This window comes from Anomaloglossus baeobatrachus, chromosome 8 (genome assembly GCF_048569485.1).
Source record: "Anomaloglossus baeobatrachus isolate aAnoBae1 chromosome 8, aAnoBae1.hap1, whole genome shotgun sequence".
Classification (NCBI taxonomy): Eukaryota; Metazoa; Chordata; class Amphibia; order Anura; family Aromobatidae; genus Anomaloglossus; species Anomaloglossus baeobatrachus.
In genome coordinates this window covers 70,018,449-70,041,008 of record NC_134360.1, presented here as the reverse complement: position 1 = coordinate 70,041,008, position 22,560 = coordinate 70,018,449, and the positions used below count along the sequence as shown (strand labels likewise).

Here is a 22,560-nt window from a genome sequence, read left to right as displayed (position 1 = left end):
GGACCCCTTTGGCTTCTGGTCTCGGATGAACTGGCGGAGATCCTCAGGGCAGTTCCACAAGAGTTGCTCCGTGATGAACAAGTCCAGGATCTCCGGTCCGGTGGAAAGCTGCAGGCCTTGGGTCCAGTGGTCGGCAGCTCGGGCAAGTGCCCGCCGGTGGTCAGCCCAGGAGTCCTTTGGTCCCTTCTGTAGGCTCCGGAACTTCTTGCGGTAGGACTCTGGAGTGAGGTTGTACTGTTGGATCAGGGCCCGCTTGATGGTGTCGTAGCCCTGATCTGCCTCAGCAGGCAAGTCCCCAAGGATATCCAGGGCCTTACCCCTTAAACGGGGGGTCAGGTATTTGGCCCACTGGTCCTTGTCCAGATGGTGCTGCAGGCAAGTCCGTTCAAAAGCAGTCAAGAAAGAGTCCAAGTCTCCATCCTTCTCCAGCACTGGGAAGTCCTCAACACGGACCTTTGGAAGTTTGGTGTCTTGAAGGTCACGTGTGGCTGATGAGGGCCGGAGCTGAGCTAGCTGCAGCTGGTAGTCACGCTCTGCCTGGCGCTCTTCACGTGCTGCTTGCCGCTCCGCAGCCTCACGCACTGCTTGCCGCTCCGCAGCCTCAGCGTCACGCGCTGCCTGTCGCTCACGCTCGGCCATGAGTATCTCGTAGGTATCCCGGTCTCCAGCCTGGAGAAGGGCCATAGCCATTTGAAGAAGGCTATCCGAGCCTCCCAGGCTCGGTGGAATGGCACGTGGTGATCTGCGGCCCGCTGCGGAGCCTGGTGCTTCACTGTCCATTGCAGAGCGGAGGGCTGGCATCTGGCTCGTTGAGGACCCTTGGGTGAGCTGCTCCTCATCTTGTCCATAATTGCCAGGTTGGGCGCTGTCCCTCTGCAGAACGGTTTTCTGGCGTCGAGCTCCTGGAGGGCTCGTGGACAACCTCCTCATCGTCTCTGGCCTGAGCATCGGCCATTCCTTTGGCTTTGCTCCTGGTGCTCTCAGCCATTGTTGCAGACTTTGGTCACTGACACAGAACTGACACCTGATGCCTCCACACGACCTTACAGTATCTGCACTCTGACACTCTAGTGTTGGTCTGGGTCTGAAGACCCCAGCAGCCACAGCTGCTGCAGGCAGTCTTTAGTGTCTGGGAGTATGGGTCTCACACTCACACACACTATTATCTCGATCCCACCGCTATGCCACCAATATGTCACGAACACCGGGGGGGTCACTCAGAAAATCCCCCGCGCTGGCTACCAGTACGTCACAATCGGGGGTAACAAGTGGGGGGTCACCCTCCTTTATACCTCCCGACCGACAGACAGAGCACGTGACGCGCTCTCTAGCGCCCCTCTTATAGTCAGGCCAATTATGGAATTGCCCGACAATAAGCAAGGAGGCCCGCTATACTACTTATGCCGATTATTGAAGGGTCCCCGGTGAGAGTAGGGTATATATTCCCCCGACCTCCGCGGGCGGAATATATAAACCTCCCCGAATCTCACTGGCCTCCCCACAATAATCCTTGGCACAACTCGCTGCCACCAACCGATTCACGGTAACTATTAGCCGAACACACAGACGTGGGATTCAAGATCGAGATAACAGAACAGCCCAAGATTAATTATATAATTTAATCGGCCTAAAGCCACACTAGAACTACAATATATACAATAGGGGATCTACAGAATATACATATGTCAGAGTACAGTTACAATCAAAGCATGGTTTACAAACAGGCATACACAGTTCCAGCAGTTACCTTGTGCGTCTGGCCACAGGGGGGGCGCTGTAGGCCAGGTTTCTAGGATCCTTCCACAGATGTTTCCTACACGTGACCCCCAGCGAAAGAACACTGGAAAATGGCCGAAGTAGGGTTATCAACCTGGGCAAATCCAGGTCCCCTCCTACCTTAGTGACCTCAGAGGGAGCACTGCTCCAACCCCTGGCTGGAGTTATGGACAAAATCCACAACATGGAATATGGCCATAACTTGGCCTGGAGCGTCGTAGGCGGACGCCGACGCTCTCATTGTGACAGCTATGAATTTAGCTACAGAACGAGAGGACTCATGACTTGTCTACTAGTTCCCCATTGGCTGATATCACGCCTGGGGTATTTCCCCAGGTCCTGCTCCCATAAAAAGGGTGTGCCAGCATCGTCCGCATGCGGAGACACCATTTTTATGGTTGCCATATTTATCGGAAATATGGCTTGCGAGATATGAACCATTTTTTACTGGAGTCGTTCTGTCTGGATACTTCCATAGCCTTGCTAATTAGATAGCAGCCCCTACTACAGGGTCACGGCAGGGAGTCATCCTGTGTCCATTGTTCCCACATCATCTCATTTCCATATCACAGGAGATGGCTGTTGGAGGTGTAAGTGGGATGTGACACCTTCCCAGATGGTGGACATTGAGAACAAGAAGGGAGGGGGCACTGCCATGGAGTGATGAGAGCGATTATGACTGGAAGTCATAATTCATCTTCATATCCCAGGGTTTGCCTCACAAGATTCCTGCAGGGCTGAAGGCCCATTCTACCAGAGCCGTCGGTGTCCTGGGCATTGCGACACCAGGCTACGGCTCGGCAGGTGTGTCAGGCGGCTACCTGGTGGCGAGTCTGCACACTTTCACGAAACACTATCAGGTGCATGCCGATGATTCGGCAGACGCCAGCCTAGGTAGGCGACTTCTTCAGGGCGGCAGTTGCTCACCTGTAAGAGGGGGCCGTTTTTTCGGCTCTTTTTTATCGAGGTATTCTTTTACCCCACCCAGGGATTGCTTTTGGACATCCCAATTGTCTGGGTCTCCCAATGGAGCGACAAAGAAGAAGGGAATTTTGTTTACTTACCGTAAATTCCTTTTCTTCTAGCTCCTATTGGGAGACCCAGCACCCGCCCCTATTCCCTTCGGGCTGTTGTTCTTTTGTGTACACAATGTTGTTCATGTTGAATTGTTCTTTTGGTTCATGGTTTCAGTTTCTCTCCGAACATCCTTCGGATTGAATTTACCTTAGACCAATTTATAAGTTTCCTCCTTCCTGCTTTGGCACCAAAACTGATGAGCCCGTGATGCACGGGAGGGTGTATAGCAGAGGGGAGGGGTTACACTTTTTAAAGTGTAATACTTTGTGTGGCCTCCGGAGGCAGAAGCTATACACCCAATTGTCTGGGTCTCCCAATAGGAGCTAGAAGAAAAGGAATTTACGGTAAGTAAACAAAATTCCCTTCATTTGTGTTGTTTTTACACAATAGTTTGCATGTTTTGTATGAGTATAATTTTCCACAAGTGGATTTGGGGGCAGCGCTTTTCTCCTGAAAGGTCTCCTGGTCTTCTCGATGTACCTTGCTAATTGTGATCTGTTCTGAATTTCTTTTTTTGTTCTATAGAGCCAAGTGGATGACTCCTCTGCTAGTAAGATGGACCACCCTGTTGGTGAGGAGGTTTACATTGTCTGCTGTTCTGTGAGCTAACCTCACACTGTCACATGCAAACTTCCAGTTACTAAATAGTAAGGTCAAAATGGATCTTGTTTTTAAGGTGTTCTTCCAGAAAAGAAGTTTGAGGCGGACAAGCGGGGTGTGAATCTCGGGATTTCAATGATATGATGCGGAAGGACCGGTCAGGCTTCCGTCTGCCCAATTCCAAAGAGATGGGAGCCGCAGACAGCGGGCCTTATTTTGAGAAGGTGAGGATTCATCTGTGACCCAAAATAAAATAAACCCTTACCATTAATGCCCTACCATGATCAAGGATGAAATCTGTGTACACACGAACATTGTGTCCATAGGAAAACATAGTGTGTAAGTCTGTTAGTCCCGATTCACCTTAGATTTGGGGTTTTGTTTTCTTGGTACTAGTTTTGGTGTGGTCCTGGCTCCTTGTCGCAGGCTGTTGTCATATTTTTGGCATCGTCTGTACTTGTCAAGGGGCAGGCAGTCACTGGAATTCACAATTCTTGAAAATGCCCTCACTGTATGTATAGTTTGTATATCTGATAATGCATTTACCGTATTTTTCATTTTATAAGACACCCTGGATTATAAGACCCACCCCAAATTTAGAAAACAAAATGGGGTCTGTGTTATACTCCGGTGGTGTCTTACCAGAAGTGGGGGAGAGCGGCAGCGGTGGTGGAGCGGGGTCAATTGAGGCAGGGGCGATGCTGCTGTGGGGCCTGTGCTGGCTGCTGTGGGGGCTGTGCTGGCTGCTGTGGGGGCTGTGCTGGCTGCTGTGGGGGCTGTGCTGGCTGCTGTGGGGGCTGTGCTGGCTGCTGTGGGGGCTGTGCTGGCTGCGGAGGCTCTGCTGGCTGCAGGCGCCGTGCTGGCAGTGTGAAGCAGGATGGTGCGGCAGGTGTCCCGGATGCTCTGTCAGCGGTGCGGACTTCAGGAAATGGTGCCCGGAGTCAGCGCGTGTGCAGATTGGGCTCTTGGCTCAATGACAAGCCGAGATCTCCTCTGCGCACGCGACACCTCCGGATACCATTTTTCTTAAGTCCCATGCTGGAAGATCAATGGACCGGAGGTGGCACGTGCGTTGCTGAGATCTTGAGCCGAGAGCTCTGATTTCGGATGCCATTATTTGAAGCCCGCACCGCTGACAGAGTATCTGGGACACCCGCCACTCCGCCCTGCTCCACACACCTGCAGCCAGCTCAGCCCCCAGCACAGTGCCCATTCTCCACCTCTCGGTAAGTTACATTCAAATCAGACGCACCCCTCATTTTACTCCTAAATTTTGGGGAGAAAAAGTGCATTTTATAATCTGGAAAATACGGTAGATTAATTATTTTATGTCTTTCTTTGAAGTCACGTATATTTCCATTCTGAATTGTGAACTTTAAGGGGGTTGTCCGATGCTAGGGAAAAAAAAAAAGAAGGCATGGATGGGTTTAAAGTAAAAAATGGTGGCTTCCTCTTACTCCAGTGGATCCAGCACAAGTCTGGACCCACTCCGAAAGCAATGCCAGCTCCGTTCAGAAGTCCTATAACCCCTGTAGCCTGTGATTGAATGAATGCAGCGGTCAGGTGACTAAAATAACGCATCATCAGAGAAACGCTCTTGTCACCTGACCGCTGCAGCCAGTCACAGGCTGCAGTTGTCCTATTATTTATGAACATAGAGAGGCTGTGCTGGGAAATAAGTATGACACCATTATTTTATTTATTTAAGCCCATTCATGCTTTGTGATTTTTATTTTTGTCTATATTTGACAACACCTTTAATATTTAATGCAGATATTTGAGTGTTATTTTCCTAACTGATTAGCACGCTGTCTACATAAGAACGATTTTTCTCCACTGAATGACTGTGATTGGCAGAAGACTGACGCGTCTTTCATTTGCACTCAATAGTATTTCTGTGTCTGTCTCTCCTTTTCCCTCTTGCCTTCTGCTGCATCACTAACCAACACCCCTTGACTGGCTTTAGCTGACTTTGCCTTTCTCCAATCAAGACGGGTGCCTTGGGGACGAGGCTCCGTGCTCTCCCTTTTCTCCCTCCCCCAGCTACAAGCTATCTCCCTCCGGCTCCTCGCTCCCATCCGTGGGCCTGGGGGCTATTGGTTCGGGCCTCAACCCCCAAACCTTCGCTGCTAGACAAGTAAGAGTTGTGTGCTTTGGATCACTTGTTAAGGCAGCCTATATTAAAACCCTTTCTTTGGGCCAAATTTATGTAACCGCAAAGTAAATTATATCCATGACGCTGTATCATTAATGACAGTAACCAATCATTTTGTTTGCATAGATATTTTTTTTCCCATTTTATATATATATATAGTACCGACATATATTCCTCCAGTGATTCTCATTAGCACATGTCCCTATCAGGGCTTGCAATTAGTGATGAGTGAGCACTACCATGCTCAGGTGCTCAGTACTCGTAACTAGTGATGAGCGGGCACTACCATGCTCAGGTGCTCAGTACTCGTAACTAGTGATGAGCGGGCACTACCATGCTCAGGTACTCAGTACTCGTAACTAGCGATGAGCGGGCACTACCATGCTCAGGTGCTCAGTACTCATAACTAGCGATGAGCGGGCACTACCATGCTCGGGTGCTCGGTACTCGTAGCTAGTGATGAACGAGTGCTACCATGCTCGGGTGCTCGTAACTAGTGATGAGCGGGCACTACCATGCTCAGTTGCTCAGTACTCGTAACTAGCGATGAGCAAGCACTACCATGCTCAGGGGCAGGGTACTCGTAACAAGCAGTTGCTCAATTTGAGAACCAGAGCATAATGAAAGTCAATGGGGAACACAAGCTTCTTTCTGGCAACTCTTTTAGGAAAATGTTCAAGTACCCCCCCCCCCCCCCCCCATTGACTTCCATTATACTCTGTTGCTCAATTTGTGAGCGTCCAAATTCTCGTTATGAGCACCCGAGCATGGTAATGCTCACTCCTCACTACTTTGTTTAATTGTGCCATCTGACGCTCACACTAGAGTGCATTTCATCCAAAGCCTAACCTATCTATATGTTTTCGGAGAGTGGGAGGAATCCCATGCCTACATTACACATATTCATAAGCCTCAACGGGACCACTGAACGTGGACAAAATGCAGTGTGAAAGGGCCCCTATTCTGTAGATTGACCGGTTTAGCTGATGGGATGGCTGAGCCACTGGTCCAAAACTGTGCACTTTCCAATGTTGCAATAAGAGGCTCTTTCACCTCTGCAGCATTGTAGCAGCGGAGGCGCAGTGACACTTGCTAAATCCAGCAAACCGGGTCACTTCAGAATTTCGCTTTCAAGCTCTACAGCAAAGATCTTGCTAGCTCGGGCTGCTTGCCTCGGAATCAACCACCTCTTATAGACGGCAGCAGTGGCCAGTGTCATACGTAATAAGCCGTAAACAATAGAATTAAAGATCCCTCCGTTATTAAAAATCCTCTGCATTGTCAAGATTAGAGGGAAATTGGTTAGATAATCCCTTTAATGCAAAGCAAATACTTTATATTATACACTCTTGGCAGGCCTAATGCTGAATAATTCTTGTATTTTTCATGTGTAGGGTGGCAATCACGGTCTGTTCGGGAACAGCGGTGCACAATCGCGAGGCATGCACAACCCTGTGCCATCGCTCAACTCATCTCCCAACCTCCGGGCACAAGTGCCTCCCCAGTTCCTCTCTCCCCAGGTAATGTTGAATCTTTTTATTTGATGTGTTAGGCTATGTTCACACTTGTGTTGTTTTGCATAAGTCACAATCAGTTGTGTGACTGATGCAACGGATGCGTTGCAGTTAGCGGCACAACTGATGTGACTGATGCTGCAAAAAAAGATCAGTTTTTGGGGTTTTTTTTAACTTTTTTTTTTTTTTTTTTTACCGGTGGCCGGCTTTCGTGAACGATCAGCTGATCGCCCAGCGGCCACCTTTTGTGAATGATGAGCTGGGCGATCAGCTGATCGTTCACAAAAGGCAGCCGCTGGGCGATCAGCTGATCGTTCACAAAAGGCAGCCGCTGGGTAATCAGCTGATCATTCACAAAAGGCGGCCGCTGGGTGATCAGCTGATCGTTTACAAAACGCGGCCGCTGGGTGATCAGCTGATCGGTCACAAAAGGCGGCCGCTGGGTGATCAACTGATTGTTCCGGCCTCTGGAACTGAATTTACAGCAGATCATGTTTTTTTACTGTGTGCATGCGCACAGTAAAAGAAACGATCCGCCGCACACAAAAACGTTACATTCAGCACTGCTCCCGCCTGACGGGCAGTCAGTAAACGACTTATCCGTCACACGGCGGATGCAACGCAGGGCAATCAGTCACAATCCGTCGCTAATAGAAGTCTATGGGGGGAAAAAACGGATTCCTGCAAAATATTTTGCAGGATACTGTAATTCCTCAAGGCCGTAACGTATTGTGACTGATGCAAAACAACGTAATTTGTAAACTTAGCCTTAGGTGGCAGCATTTTTGGAACCTTTTTATATTTGGATTGACTTTTTTTTCCCCCTTCCTTCTTCCCTAGGTCTCTGCCTCTATGCTGAAACAGTTCCCTAACAGCAACATGAACCCAGGACTGTTCAACATGGGGCCCCAGCTCTCTCCTCAGCAGATTGCCATGCTGAGCCAGCTCCCCCAAATCCAGCAGTTTCAGCTGGTGAGTAGCTGAGTGCAAAACCACCACAATCTGTGCATTCAGACCGACCGCAATCCACAGGGACAGGATCTGTACACTTGCATTGCAGCTGTGTACTCCCTCAATTAAAAAAACCTGTTTTGCATGAGGCAATTATGTCCAGGCTAAGCATTAGAAAGTCATCACCCCCTTCCCCTAAAATCACGTACAGCCTGGCCGAGGGCAACAGCCCGCTGCCGGAAACACCTGTTAGTGGCATACATTGTTACCACCCCAGCTAAGGACAGATCTGCAAAATTTTTATACAAAGATTATAGGTAACTTGAGTCGTCATGCAGGTGGCAAAGCCCTGTAGCCCCTAATTATTAAAGGGAACCGGTCACCACTTTTTGGCCTATAAGCTGCGGCCACCACCACCGGGCTCTTATATACAGCATTCTAACATGCTGAATATAAGAGCCCAGGCTGGGGGTATAACATAAAAAACACTTTATAATACTTACCTAACAGTCACGCGGTGGGCCTTATGGGCGTCTCCATTGTCCGGTCCCGGCGCCGCCTCTTTTGGTCATCTTTGTCATTCTTCTTCTCTAGCCGCGCTGCATGACGGGTTCGACGTTATCCACACTCGCTGGCATTCAGGTCCTGAGCAGGGTAGATCAAAGTATTGTAGTGCGCCTGCGCAGGATCGGGGAGTGTGTATGACGTAGCATGCATCATGCACCCAGGCTTCACAAAGAGGACGAAGATGGCCGAAAGAGGAGGCACCGGCACCGGACAACAGAGACGCCCATAAGGCCCACTGTGCGACCGTTAGTTGATTACTATAAAGTGTTTTTTATGTTATACCTCCGGCCTGAGCTCTTGTATACAGCGTGTTAGAATGCTGTATATAAGAGCCCGGTGGTGGTGGCCGCAGCTTATAGGCTGAAAAAGTGGTGACAGGTTCCCTTTGAATGCCTCACTGTGACTTACCCAGAGGGGCTGGGTCACCTTGACCGGTGTTTCTGGGTCTGTGACTCACTATTTGATGTTTGCATGTCTCTGTACAGGCCTGTCAGCTCCTCTTACAGCAGCAACAACAGCAGCAACAGCTACTACAGAATCAGAGGAAGATCTCACAGGCCGTCAGGCAGCAGCAAGAGCAGCAGGTAACTACCAAGCTTTTGGCTGAAACGTCCTTCCACTTCACTATGGCTATGTTTAAACAGCCACAGCGAAAATACGCGAGCAAAACTCATCGTGGGCGAATACCATAAAGGGGCCAGACAAAAAAATGTGTATCAACTCAGAATGGGATAAATTAATGGAGAGATAAAAAGCCTTACTGATCCCCAATCACTTGTGTTACACCGATGTGACATCCCAAGGGATCTGTAAGGTATTTTTTTTTATTAATTTAATCCATACGGAGCTATAAAAAAAAAAAATTCTCTGCCAGAAAACCCCTTTTAAATGTGCAAACAGCATTTATGAATGTGCATTTCTTTATGTAGTCAGTGCTTTCTACACATCCCTCCTATAGATAGATAGATGAATTGTTCTTCTCTGCAGCCTGCACTTCATGAGCTGCAGCGGGAAGATAAGTCTGCACTGGGTTTTGTGCATGACGTTCATTATTCTTGGAGATAAATAAAACCTGTTAGGGACGGCACCAGCCTAAATCACATAGAAGCGTGCTGCCACCCAAACACACATGAGAGCAAAAAAACTATGGGACTATAGGGCACAGCTAAACCATTAGTATATTGGAATATACAGGGATATAAATACAGAATAATCAATGACCTTGTTGTATGCAAAAAAAGTGTTTAAATTTTAATGAGTGCAGAGTTTTAAAACACAATAAAAACATGGGGAAGACTCAAGACACCCCTGATGAAGCCACGTAAGGTGGCGTAACGCGTGGGCCGAGGTACGTCCACACCACCTCCTGCACAACTAAGATTCTGGGTATTGTAATAACAGGCTTTCCTTGCTCTGTACCTCAAGGTATTTTTGTATGCGATATCATTATTTATGTGTATCCTCTGGCTTGACTATTGTGCTAGCCTGTGTTATTTATTATCTGCCACTGAGGTGTTAGTGTTGGTGTGCAATTTGCTTTATGGGGGGGACCCTTGTTTTTGAGTCTTCCCCATGTTTTTATTGTGTTTTATAACTCTGCACTCATTAAAATGTAAACACTTTTTTTTCTTTATCGTTCCTATGGGAGACCCAGACCATGGGTGTTTAGCTTCTGCCTCCAGAGGACACACAAAGTACTACACTTAAAAGTGTAGCTCCTACCTCTGAGCTTATACACCCCCTGGTGAGCAGACCCAGCCAGTTTATCGCTTTGTGTTCAGGAGGCATACATCCACACATGCAATCTCATCTGATTTGTTTGATTTCTGGAAAGAGTTTGAAGAAAAGCGGGTCCAAGCCTGGACCCCCGGCATGTCCCTTCTCACCCCACTGTGTCGGCGGTGTTGTTAAGGTTGATTTACAAGGCTGGAGCCTTACATGCCGCGCTCCTTCACCATCCCTCCTGGGCTCTGGCTTGAAGTGGGAGCCAGCACGGTCTCCATGCCGGGCAGGAGTCCGGTCTCCATCCACAGCCCCTTGAGGACCCTGCTGGACCGGAGCACTCATCCCCAGGGACCTGGCCCTGCGTCTCAGCAGCTAAGTACCTGAGACGTTTATGTGTTGGGGGTCCCGGTTCTTTATTGTATGGGGAGAGTATGCTGTATATGATTATTTTGCCTTTCTTCGGCGCTCTATTGGGAGACCCAGACGATTGGTGTATAGCACTGCCTCCGGAGGCCACACAAAGCAATTACACTAAAAAGTGTAAGGCCCCTCCCCTTCTGGCTATACACCCCCAGTGGGATCACTGGCTCACCTGTTTTCTGCTTTGTGCGAAGGAGGTCAGACATCCACGCATAGCTCCACTGTTTGTAGTCAGCAGTAGCTGCTGGCTATATCGGATGGAAGAAAAGAGGGCCCATATGGGGCCCCCAGCATGCTCCCTTCTCACCCGCGGTGGTGCTTGTAAGGTTGAGGTACCTATTGCTGGTACAGAGGCTGGAGCCCACATGCTGTTTTCCTTCCACATCCCCTGGAGGGCTCTGTGGAAGTGGGATCCTGCCGGCCCCCAAGCCCTGGGGCCGGGCTCCATCCACAGACCCAGAGAACCTGCTGGATTTGGAGCGGGAGTGCCGTTCAGGGACAAGGCCCTGCAACTTTCAGGTACTCTGTGTCCCCGGCAGGCACGGACACTCTCAAGGCTTGCTGAGCGTTATAGTGCGCCGGGGACAGTAGCGCTGTGCGCTGGGGTTAGGTCACTGCAGCTTTGCTGAGTGACGTTACATGTTGGGAACTACTGCGCCGACCGCTGCTGGAGCGGCGGCGCAGCTGCGACTTGTGGTGCGCCGGGGACTTTGCGCCGACCGCGCTTTTACGGCGGCGGCGCTTCTAACTTTAGCCCCCGGCTTCTGCGGCCTAGCGCCGCTTTGTTCCCGCCCCCACCCTGTCAATCAGGGTAGGGGAGAGACGCTGCTCAATTGGCAGCGCCGAGGGCTGGAGCCTTATTTACATGCTCCAGCCCTCTCACTAGGCACAGTGGGAAGCAGGCTTCCCGCTCTTCGTCTGTATACGCCCAGGGCCCGCCCCCCCTCTCCACAAGGACGCCGGCAGCCATTACACATGCAGTCTGGCTGGGGAAAGGCAGCAGGCTCTGGGAGACCCAGACTAAAGGGATTTCGGCGACCACACACCCGCTCCTAAGCGGGCGGTAAGCTGCACTTTAGTGCTGGCCCCACTAGTGCCTCAGTGTTATATTAGTGTTCTTTTTTCTTGGTACCATATATATATATAGTTGCACTGTAAGGTCGCTTCTTGGCTGGACACCCTGTACTGCTCTGAGGAGGCAGCAACATGTCATCCGCAAAACGCAAGGGTGCCAAGGCACAGGCTGTGTACACTGTCTGTACTGCATGTGGGGCTAATCTACCAGCAGGCTCCAACGACTCTCATTGTGTGCAATGTTCAGTCCCAGTGGCACTTCGTCAGCCAGAGCCTATGGTGGTAGTGGCCCAGGCAGAGACGCCTGTGAATCCTGCCCCGGTGACGGGGACAGACTTTGCAGTTTTTGCTGATAAAATGTCTGTGACTATGGCAAAAATCCTGGAGACCTTGCAGTCCAGGCCAGTTACTCAGACCATGGACACTGCTGTGTCTATGCTCTCCGGTCCCCCTCAGTTGGAACTAATCCGTACTTCAAGGGGGTCTCAAGCATCACAGGCTGAAGTCTCTGACTCAGATGACAGTCCCAGGCAGCCTAAGCGAGCTCGCTGGGAAAGACCCTCCACGTCATCACACTGCTCAGGGTCTCAGCGAGAAGAGTCTCTCTGTGATGAGACTGAGGACGGTGATCAGGATTCTAATCCTGAGGCCCCTCTCAATCTGGATGCCCCTGATGGTGACGCCATGGTTAATGACCTTATATCGGCAATTAATAGACTGTTGGATATTTCTCCCCCAGCCCCTTCTGCAGAGGAGGCAGCTGCACAGCAGGAGAAGTTCCATTTCCTATATCCCAAGCGTAAATTAAGTGCTTTTTTGGACCACTCTGACTTCAGAGAATCGATCCAGAAACATGACGCTCATCCAGACAAGCGTTTCTCTAAACGTTCTAAGGATACCCGTTATCCTTTTCCCTCTGAGGTGGCCAAACGCTGGACCCAGTGTCCAAAGGTGGATCCCCCAATTTCCAAGCTTGCGGCTAGATCCATAGTCGCAGTAGAGGATGGCGCTTCACTTAAAGATGCCAACGACAGACAGATGGACCTTTGGTTGAAATCTGTCTATGAAGCTATCGGCGCGTCGTTTGCTCCAGCATTCGCGGCCGTGTGGGCACTCCAAGCTATTTCAGCTGGTTTAGCACAGGTGGATGCTTTCATACATCCAGCAGTGCCGCAAGTGGCGTCCTTAACTACGCAAATGTCTGCGTTTGCGACCTATGCTATCAATGCTGTCCTAGAATCTACGAGCCGTACCGCTATGGCGTCCGCCAATTCTGTGGTTTTGCGCAGAGCCTTGTGGTTAAAGGACTGGAAAGCAGATGCTGGTTCCAAAAAATGCTTAACCAGCTTGCCATTATCTAGAGACAGACTGTTTGGTGAGCCATTGGCTGAAATCATAAAACAGTCCAAGGGTAAGGACTCTTCCTTACCACAGCCCAGAGCAAGTAAACCTCAACAGAAAAAGTGGCAGTCGAGGTTTCGGTCCTTTCGAGGCTCGGGCAAGGCCCAATTCTCCTCGTCCAAAAGGACTCAGAAAGAACAAGGGAGCTCAGATTCCTGGCGGGCTCACTCACGCCCCAGGAAAGCAAATGGAGGAACCGCTTCCAAAGCGGCTACCTCATGACTTTCGGCCTCCTCCCTCCGCATCCTCGGTCGGTGGCAGGCTCTCCCGCTTTTGCGACATTTGGCTGTCACAGGTCAAAGACCGGTGGGTAACAGACATTCTGTCTCGCGGGTACAGAATCGAGTTCAGTTCTCGGCCTCCACTTCGGTTCTTCAGAACCTCCCCACACCCCAACCGAGCAGATGCCCTGCTGCAGGCGGTGGACTCTCTAAGAGCAGAAGGAGTCGTGATCCCTGTCCCCCCTCAGGAACGGGGGCGAGGATTTTACTCCAATCTCTTTGTGGTTCCAAAAAAGGACGGCTCCTTCCGTCCTGTTCTGGACCTAAAACTGCTCAACAAGCATGTGAACGCCAGGCGGTTCCGGATGGAATCCCTCCGCTCAGTCATTGCCTCAATGTCTCAAGGAGATTTCCTAGCATCAATAGACATCAAAGATGCTTATCTCCACGTGCCGATTGCTACAGAGCACCAATGCTTTCTACGCTTCGTGATAGGAGACGACCATCTTCAGTTCGTAGCTCTGCCATTTGGTCTGGCGACAGCCCCTCGGGTGTTCACCAAGATCATGGCGGCAGTGGTAGCAGTCTTGCACTCTCACGGACACTCTGTGATCCCTTACTTGGACGATCTACTGGTCAAGGCACCCTCTCAAGAGGCATGCCAACTCAGCCTGAATGTTGCACTGGAGACTCTCCAGGCGTTCGGGTGGATCATCAACTTCCCAAAGTCAAATCTGTCACCGACCCAATCACTAACGTATCTTGGCATGGAGTTTCATACTCTCTCAGCGATAGTGAAGCTTCCGCTGGACAAGCAGCGGTCTCTACAGTCTGGGGTGCAGGCTCTCCTTCAAAGTCAGTCGCACTCCTTAAGACGCCTCATGCACTTCCTCGGGAAGATGGTGGCGGCAATAGAGGCGGTTCCGTTTGCGCAGTTTCATCTGCGTCCACTTCAATGGGACATTCTCCGCCAATGGGACGGGAAGTCAACATCCCTGGACAGGAAAGTCTCCCTTTCCCAGACGGCCAAAGACTCTCTGCAGTGGTGGCTTCTTCCCACCTCATTATCACAGGGAAGATCCTTCCTACCACCGTCTTGGGCGGTGGTCACGACAGACGCGAGTCTGTCAGGGTGGGGAGCAGTCTTTCTCCACCACAGGGCGCAGGGTACGTGGTCTCAGCAGGAGTCCACCCTTCAGATCAATGTTCTGGAAATCAGAGCAGTGTATCTTGCCCTACTAGCCTTCCAGCAGTGGCTGGAAGGAAGGCAGATCCGAATTCAGTCGGACAACTCCACAGCGGTGGCATACATCAACCACCAAGGGGGGACACGCAGTCGACAAGCCTTCCAGGAAGTCCGGCGGATTCTGATGTGGGTGGAAGCCACAGCCTCCACCATATCCGCAGTTCACATCCCCGGCGTAGAAAACTGGGAAGCAGACTTCCTCAGTCGCCAGGGCATGGACGCAGGGGAATGGTCCCTTCACCCAGACGTGTTTCAGGAAATCTGTCGCCGCTGGGGGGTGCCGGACGTCGACCTAATGGCGTCCCGGCACAACAACAAGGTCCCAACCTTCATGGCACGGTCTCGCGATCAAAGAGCGCTGGCGGCAGACGCCCTAGTGCAAGATTGGTCGCAGTTCCGGCTCCCTTATGTGTTTCCACCTCTGGCACTCTTGCCCAGAGTGCTACGCAAGATCAGATCCGATTGCAGCCGCGTCATACTTGTCGCCCCAGACTGGCCGAGGAGGGCGTGGTATCCGGATCTGTGGCAGCTCACGGTCAGCCAACCGTGGGCACTCCCAGACCGACCAGACTTACTGTCCCAAGGGCCGTTTTTCCATCGGAATTCTGCGGCCCTGAACCTGACTGTGTGGCCATTGAGTCCTGGATCCTAGCGTCTTCAGGATTGTCCCAAGGGGTCGTTGCCACCATGAGACAGGCTAGGAAGCCCACGTCCGCTAAGATCTACCACAGAACGTGGAGGATATTCTTATCCTGGTCCTCTGCTCAGGGAGTGTCTCCCTGGCCATTTGCATTGCCTACCTTTCTTTCTTTCCTGCAATCTGGGTTAGAAAAAGGTTTGTCGCTCGGCTCCCTTAAAGGTCAGGTCTCGGCGCTATCCGTCTTTTTTCAGAGGCGTTTAGCACGCCTTCCTAAGGTGCGCACGTTCCTACAGGGGGTTTGCCATATCGTACCCCCGTACAAGCGGCCGTTAGATCCATGGGATCTGAACAGGGTACTAGTTGCCCTCCAGAAGCCGCCCTTCGAGCCTCTGAAGGAGGTTTCACTTTCTAGACTATCACAGAAAGTGGCTTTTCTGGTAGCGATCACATCTCTTCGGAGAGTGTCTGAGCTGGCAGCACTATCATCCAAAGCTCCCTTCCTGGTCTTCCACCAGGACAAGGTTGTGCTGCGCCCTATTCAGGAGTTTCTCCCGAAGGTGGTATCCTCTTTTCATCTTAATCAGGATATCTCTTTGCCTTCGTTTTGTCCTCATGCAGTTCATCGGTATGAGAAGGATTTACATTTGTTAGATCTGGTGAGAGCACTCAGAATCTACATTTCCCGCACGGCGCCCTTGCGCCGTTCGGATGCACTCTTTGTCCTTGTCGCTGGTAAGCGCAAAGGGTCGCAGGCTTCTAAGGCCACCCTGGCTCGATGGATCAAAGAACCAATTCTTGAAGCCTACCGTTCTGCTGGGCTTCCGGTTCCATCAGGGCTGAAGGCCCATTCTACCAGAGCCGTGGGTGCATCCTGGGCATTACGACACCAGGCTACGGCTCAACAGGTGTGCCAGACAGCTACCTGGTCGAGTCTGCACACTTTCACCAAACATTATCAGGTGCATACCTATGCTTCGGCGGACGCCAGCCTAGGTAGAAGAGTCCTGCAGGCGGCAGTTGCCTCCCCGTAGGGGAGGGCTGTCTTGCAGCTCTAACATGAGGTATTTCTTTACCCACCCAGGGACAGCTTTTGGACGTCCCAATCGTCTGGGTCTCCCAATAGAGCGCCGAAGAAGAAGGGAATTTTGTTACTTACCGTAAATTCCTTTTCTTCTAGCTCTTATTGGGAGACCCAGCACCCGCCCTGTTGTCCTTCGGGATTTTTTGGTTTGTTTGCGGGTACACATGTTGTTCATGTTGAACGGTTTCAGTTCTCCGATGTTACTCGGAGAGAATTTGTTTAAACCAGTTATTGGCTTTCCTCCTTCTTGCTTTTGCACTAAAACTGGTGAGCCAGTGATCCCACTGGGGGTGTATAGCCAGAAGGGAGGGGCCTTACACTTTTTAGTGTAATTGCTTTGTGTGGCCTCCGGAGGCAGTGCTATACACCAATCGTCTGGGTCTCCCAATAAGAGCTAGAAGAAAAGGAATTTACGGTAAGTAACAAAATTCCCTTCTTTCCGGCGGGTTCTCTAGCTTTGCCATGAGAACCGCGCCGATGGTGCCTGCTTGTCGGCCTCGCCTCTTAAATTTAGGCCCCCGGCTTCGCCGGAGGCCTAGTTTCCGTTTTCCTGCCCTCGCATGTCACTCATGCAGAGGGACAGGCTCGGCTCCTCCCGGCGGCCGTTCTACACAGGGGAGGGACACTCCCCACTGCTGGGGCGTCCCTCCTCCCCTGCAGGTCTCTATAGCCCTCCAGTTCCCGCTCTCCTATAGGAACGCCCCCTAGTCCCGCCCCCTCTCCTCACTCCGGCGGCCATTTCTCACGCAGAGTTCACTCTGCTCTGGGCCTTTCTGCACTCTGCATCTCTGCTGAGGTGCTGTGCACTGGGGGACCGGGCTTCGAGATCTGGAGGGCACACAACACCGCGCCCAGCGGTCTGGTAAGCCACAGCCGGTCTCCGGTTGTGGACCTCTGTATATTCTCCCTGGGTTCATTCTTTTGCAGAGCCCCCACTCCAGCAGCATGTCTCACACAAGGAGCAAGGCTCCACAGCTTTATTCTGTATGCACTGCATGTAAGCTCCTGCTGCCTGAGCCGAGCACTTATCCACACTGTGATGGTTGCTCTAACTTGGCGGTGCCACGAGCCTGGAGTCTCACCCCCAGTGGTCTCTCAGGGCTGCTGCTGCACCTGTGGCTGAACCCCCGGCCTGGGTAGAGTCCTTTTCTATGTCATATCCCAGTCATTTGCTGAGTCCATGGGCTTTTGTCCAGGACTTTGATGAATATGCATCAGCCCCCCTCACAGGGTGCCTCTATACTCTTGACAGAGGACTCCTATCCTCTGACCTCCGTCATCAGAGCTCACAGAGGATTCATCATCAGATCCCAGACCCCGTCCTTCTAAGAGAAGGCGCAGGGTTTCCTCCCCCTCCTCATCCCATGGCTCTGTCTCAAGAGCTGACTCGCAAGATGAGGAGGATGCCCTCACGGGTGGCTTGGAGGCTATGTATCCCATCGATTTCTCTGAGGTGACTCAGATCTTAGTGATTTGATTGCTTCTATTAATTCTGTGCTGGATCTCAATCCGCCAGTGTCAGAGGAGCAACTCTCTTTGGCAGAAAACATCAGTTTACCTCGCCTAAGAGAGTGAAGAGTGTGTTCTTTAACCACTCCAGTTTTCAGACCGCTGTGACCAAACCCAGGCCTGCCCTGACAACGCTTTCAAAGCGTGGTTCTGATGATCGGTTTCCATTTCCACCTGAGGTGGTCAAGAGTGGTCTCACTCCCCAAAGGTAGACCCTCCGGTGTCTAGCTCTCAGCCCGGACCGTTGTCGGTGGCTGACCGGCACCTCACTTAAGGATTCCACTGACCGTCAGAATTGACTTTTTGGCCAAATCTGTGTATGAAGCTGCGGGGGCTGCGTTTTCCCCGACTTTGCAGCAGTGTGGGCTCTCAAAGCCATCTCTGCTCTCTGGAGGAGATGCATTCCCTCACCAAGGAATCTATGCCTGAGATGGTTACCTTAACCTCTCAGGCTTCAGCTTTTTTATTTTATGCCATGTCTGCCATGCTAGAGGCTGCTCACCGCACTGCGGTGGCTTCAGCTAATTCTCTTGTTATCCGCAGGATTTTGTGGCTTCGAGAGTGGAAGGCAGATGCTTCTTCCAAGAAGTTTCTTGCTGGACTCCCTTTTGCTGGTTCACGGCTGTTGGTGAACAGCTGGATGAAATCATTAAGGAAGCTACTGGCGGGAAGAGTACTTCCATGCCACAAACCAAGACCAGGAAACCCGCCCAGGGTAGGAATCAATCGAGGTTTCGTTCCTTTCGTTCCTCAACTGGTCATCCTCTTAAGCCTTCCACTTGTCCGCTAACTCAGCTAAGGATCAGAAATCCAACCTGGCGCACAAAAGCGCGTCGCAGGAGGTTTTGCCACTAAGGCAGCCTCCTCATTGACCTCTCGGCCCGCTCCAGCCACGTCCTTAGTCGGTGGCAGGCTCTCCCACTTGGCGACGCTTGGGTTAAAGCAGGTCTCGATCAGTGGGTGAGAGACATCATATCTCACGGCTACAGGATAGAATTCTCTTCCCCAGCCCCGCAATACCAGATTTTTTCTCTCAACTCCCCCCTGCTCCAAGGCCGCCGCCTTCTCCAGGCCGTGGCATCCTTGCAGGCAAACGGTGTGATTGTACCAGTTCCTGCTCGAGAACGGTCAGAGGTTTTTTACTCAAACCTCTTCCTAGTTCCAAAAAAGGACGGTACCTTCCGGCCCATCCTGGATCTCAAGCTTCTCAACAAGCATGTCCGGGTGCAGCATTTTCGCATGGAATCTCTGCGATCAGTCATTGCCTCTATGACCCGAGGGGATTTCCTGGCGTCCTTCGACATCAGAGATGCCTATCTACATTGTGCCAATCGCAGTGTCACACCAGCGTTGGTTACGTTTTGCGATAGGAGAGGATCATTTCCAATTCGTGGCTCTCCCCTTCGGGTTAGCCACGGCCCCTCGGGTATTCACCAAGGTCATGGCGGCAGTGATTGCGGTCCTGCACCTCTAGGGGTGGGCAGTGCTTCCTTATCTGGACGACCTTCTGGTCAAGGCTCCATCCAGCGCAGACTGTCTGCGGAGTGTCTCGCTCATTTCTCCGCCACTCTAGCCCAATTCGGGTGGCTTGTCAATCTTCCAAAGTGCACCCTGACTCCGACCCAGAGTCTCTCACGTACCTAGGGATGCAGTTCGAGACTTTGCCGGCACTTGTGAAGTTGCCCTTAGTCAAACAGCAGTCTCTCCGGCTAGCGGTGCGCTCTCTGCTGCGGGCCCCCGCCGTTATACCCTCAGGCGCCTGATGAAGGTGCTGGGGTCAAATGGTGGCGTCATGGAGGCGTACATAGCCAGAGACAACAATAATGCATGCAAGTTGTAACAGTATACATTAATTATTAAGTGATACACCTGAAAAACAACTATATGGTATCTAGGATACATTGCTGAAACCATTGCTTTTCTAGGAACTAATGTCCTAGCGTTTTACACATTTTATACTTTTTACATTTTATAAATGTGTAAAATACTGGAATCCATCATCAATACAGCATTAGGCCCCCTTCACACGTCCGTGTCTCCGGTACGTGCTAGGTCTGTGCCCGTATGTACTGGAGACACAGGCACACGTATACCCATTAAAATCAATCGGTATATGTGCACACAACGTGTTCAGTCATTGGCCCGTGCCTCCGTGTGGAGCAGACGTGTGCTGCACACGGATGCATGTCCGTTGTTTCTCCGGCAGCACGGGCCCGCACACGTACCACACGGATGTAGTGTGGATGCGGGTGCACAAGACACACGCCGGAGAAACACACGTGGCATTGTAAAAAATAAAAAAACACAAACTCACCTCCACCATACCTGCAGTCTCTGCCGCGGCTGTCACCTGCATCCGTCCCCCAGTGAATTTGAACAACGCGTCTTCTTCACTGGGGACCGGACGCAGCATCAGCGGGTGTGGCCTGTGCCGGACGCTGTCAGTCAGCACCACAGACAGCTCCGGAAGAAACAGGTAAGGCGGGGCTTTCTGTTCTCTGTGTGTTATTATGTATAACACCACGGTGAACGGGAATGTACCACAAACGGCACACGGGGAGCAAACCACCCCTTTAACACGTACGTGAAAAAAGTTTTTTTTCACGGACGTGTGAGGGGGCCTTTGACAAATTTCACATGAGCTTAAAGGGAACCTGACAGGTGCAATCATGCATCCAGAACCACAAGCAGTTCTGGGTGCTTATTTCTAATCCCTGCCTAACCGTCCCAGCCTTAGCATTAGCCTTAGCATTAGCCGTAGCATTGATAAAGAAATCTTTAGAAAACGTATTTCTAAAGATCCATATGATATGCTAATGAGGCCAGTGACTAGTCGCAAGGGCTTTACTTCCCTTAGCTTGTCGGCCCTATGGGCGTACTAACATGATAATGAATGCGCAGCATCAGAGGAGGGTTGCGCTCACCTATCTGCTGCATTGCGTCGGACTCCTGGATTTCAGTTCAGTGCACATGATCTCCACTTCAGTCATGTGCACTACACGAGTTTGACAACCAGGACGTATACACCCGGCTTCATAGTATGCATGACGGAAGAGTCTAGGTGATCATGCGCAATGAGCCGAAATCCAGGAGTTGGATGCGATGTTAGCAGAAAGATAGGTGAGATCATCCTCTGACATTGTGCATTCATTAACATATTAGTACGCCCACAGGGGCGTGCTAGCATGCCAAGGGAGCTGACTAGCCAGGGGAAGTAATGCCCTTGAGAAGTCATTGGCCTTATTAGCATATGATAAAAGATCTTTAGAAATACTTTTTCTAAAGATCTCATTATCTATGCTACTACATACAGGGACGGTTAGGCAGGAATTGGCAATATGCACCCAGAACTGCTCATGGCTCTGGGTGCATATGGCATCTGACAGGTTCTCTTTAAGAAGAACCTGTACACCTAATCATGCTGCACAATTTGCAGATAGCATGAATCGCAGCCAAATCGCAGCATGAATCTAGACTAGTCCAGTTCCGCCCCCAGTCGTGTCTTCCTAGCAGCACTGCAGGTTAAAGGGAAAGGCCTGTCAATCAACTGCAGGCAATGCTGGGGGCAGAGCCAGACTAGTAACATCTCCGGCTATGATCTTCGGCTGGCTCTTCCAAAGAATATTTTCACTAAATGCCAGAGTGTTACTACAGGTAAAATATATCTTTGTACCGTGTTATCCAGTAGAGATAAAAAATTGTTTAAAAGAACTGAAGTCCTCAGTGGTTGATTACCTTTTAATGCTAACTGAAAAGATTTTAATAATAGCAAGCTTTCGAGACTGCCGTTGGAGTGTTACTACACACTATTCAACTGCATATGTATTTGTGAAAAAGCTGATGGCTACTCTATCCACAGAACTTGATATCTATTTTAAATGGTTTCACACTATAGTTAATGGTGGAATGATGCATTGTAGACCATACACTATCTAGAGTGCATCAAAAAAGAGCTTTAATGTACATTTCAAAACAATTCCTTAGAACTATAAAATGTTACAAAAGCTGTTGATACACTTAAAAAGTCAACTATGGTATCTCCTCACATTGACATTGTGATATTTATTAATACACTTTCTATATAATTTGATGTATGCACATTTATATTAAGAGACCATTGTAACATGCATACTGTATATGACCCACAGTACAGTTTCGCCTGGGTTATGACCCTTGAGGTTACAATAGTGACAACCATTATAAGTGCTATGTATCAAAATAACAATGATTAATCTGCATTCATGTATAAGAGTTCTAAATATGGCCCATGTAATTAGGACAAATACCTTGGTAATTGTACTTGTTAAGTGAATATTGTGCTGGTTCTTTATTCAATAAATGTAAATTAACATTCTAGTCTATTTCATTGTCACTCTTTTTGAAGGGGTTTTCTCAAAAATGTAGTCATTTAATATCTTATAACAAGGGAGTTTTCTCTTGAAACCATCCATATATGAGCTGGGCAGGGGCACTTGGACACTTGGCCCATTTATTTATTACATACTGTAGGTGACAACTTTTTTGAGTAACAATTGTAATGCTACATTAATGTAAGATAAACCAATTTTCTTATTACTATTGATACAATAATATCATTATTATG

At 50.2% G+C, this 22,560-nt stretch overlaps 2 protein-coding genes across 2 annotated transcripts in view; both read left to right on the top strand.

The window, feature by feature from the left end:
* Nucleotides 1-22,560, top strand: part of TNRC6B (trinucleotide repeat containing adaptor 6B) — a 189,137-nt gene that overhangs the window by 103,441 nt on the left and 63,136 nt on the right. The window contains exon 9 of the mRNA XM_075321778.1: nt 3,379-3,424. Coding sequence (XP_075177893.1) covers nt 3,379-3,424 — 46 coding nt within the window. The remainder of the gene's footprint in view (nt 1-3,378; nt 3,425-22,560) is intronic.
* The window catches only part of LOC142249323 (trinucleotide repeat-containing gene 6B protein-like), a 20,205-nt gene continuing 1,241 nt past the window's right edge, over nt 3,597-22,560 (top strand). The window contains exons 1-5 of the mRNA XM_075320957.1: nt 3,597-3,677; nt 5,420-5,590; nt 7,003-7,128; nt 7,963-8,094; nt 9,126-9,224. Of these exons, the coding sequence (XP_075177072.1) occupies nt 3,597-3,677; nt 5,420-5,590; nt 7,003-7,128; nt 7,963-8,094; nt 9,126-9,224 (609 nt within the window). The remainder of the gene's footprint in view (nt 3,678-5,419; nt 5,591-7,002; nt 7,129-7,962; nt 8,095-9,125; nt 9,225-22,560) is intronic.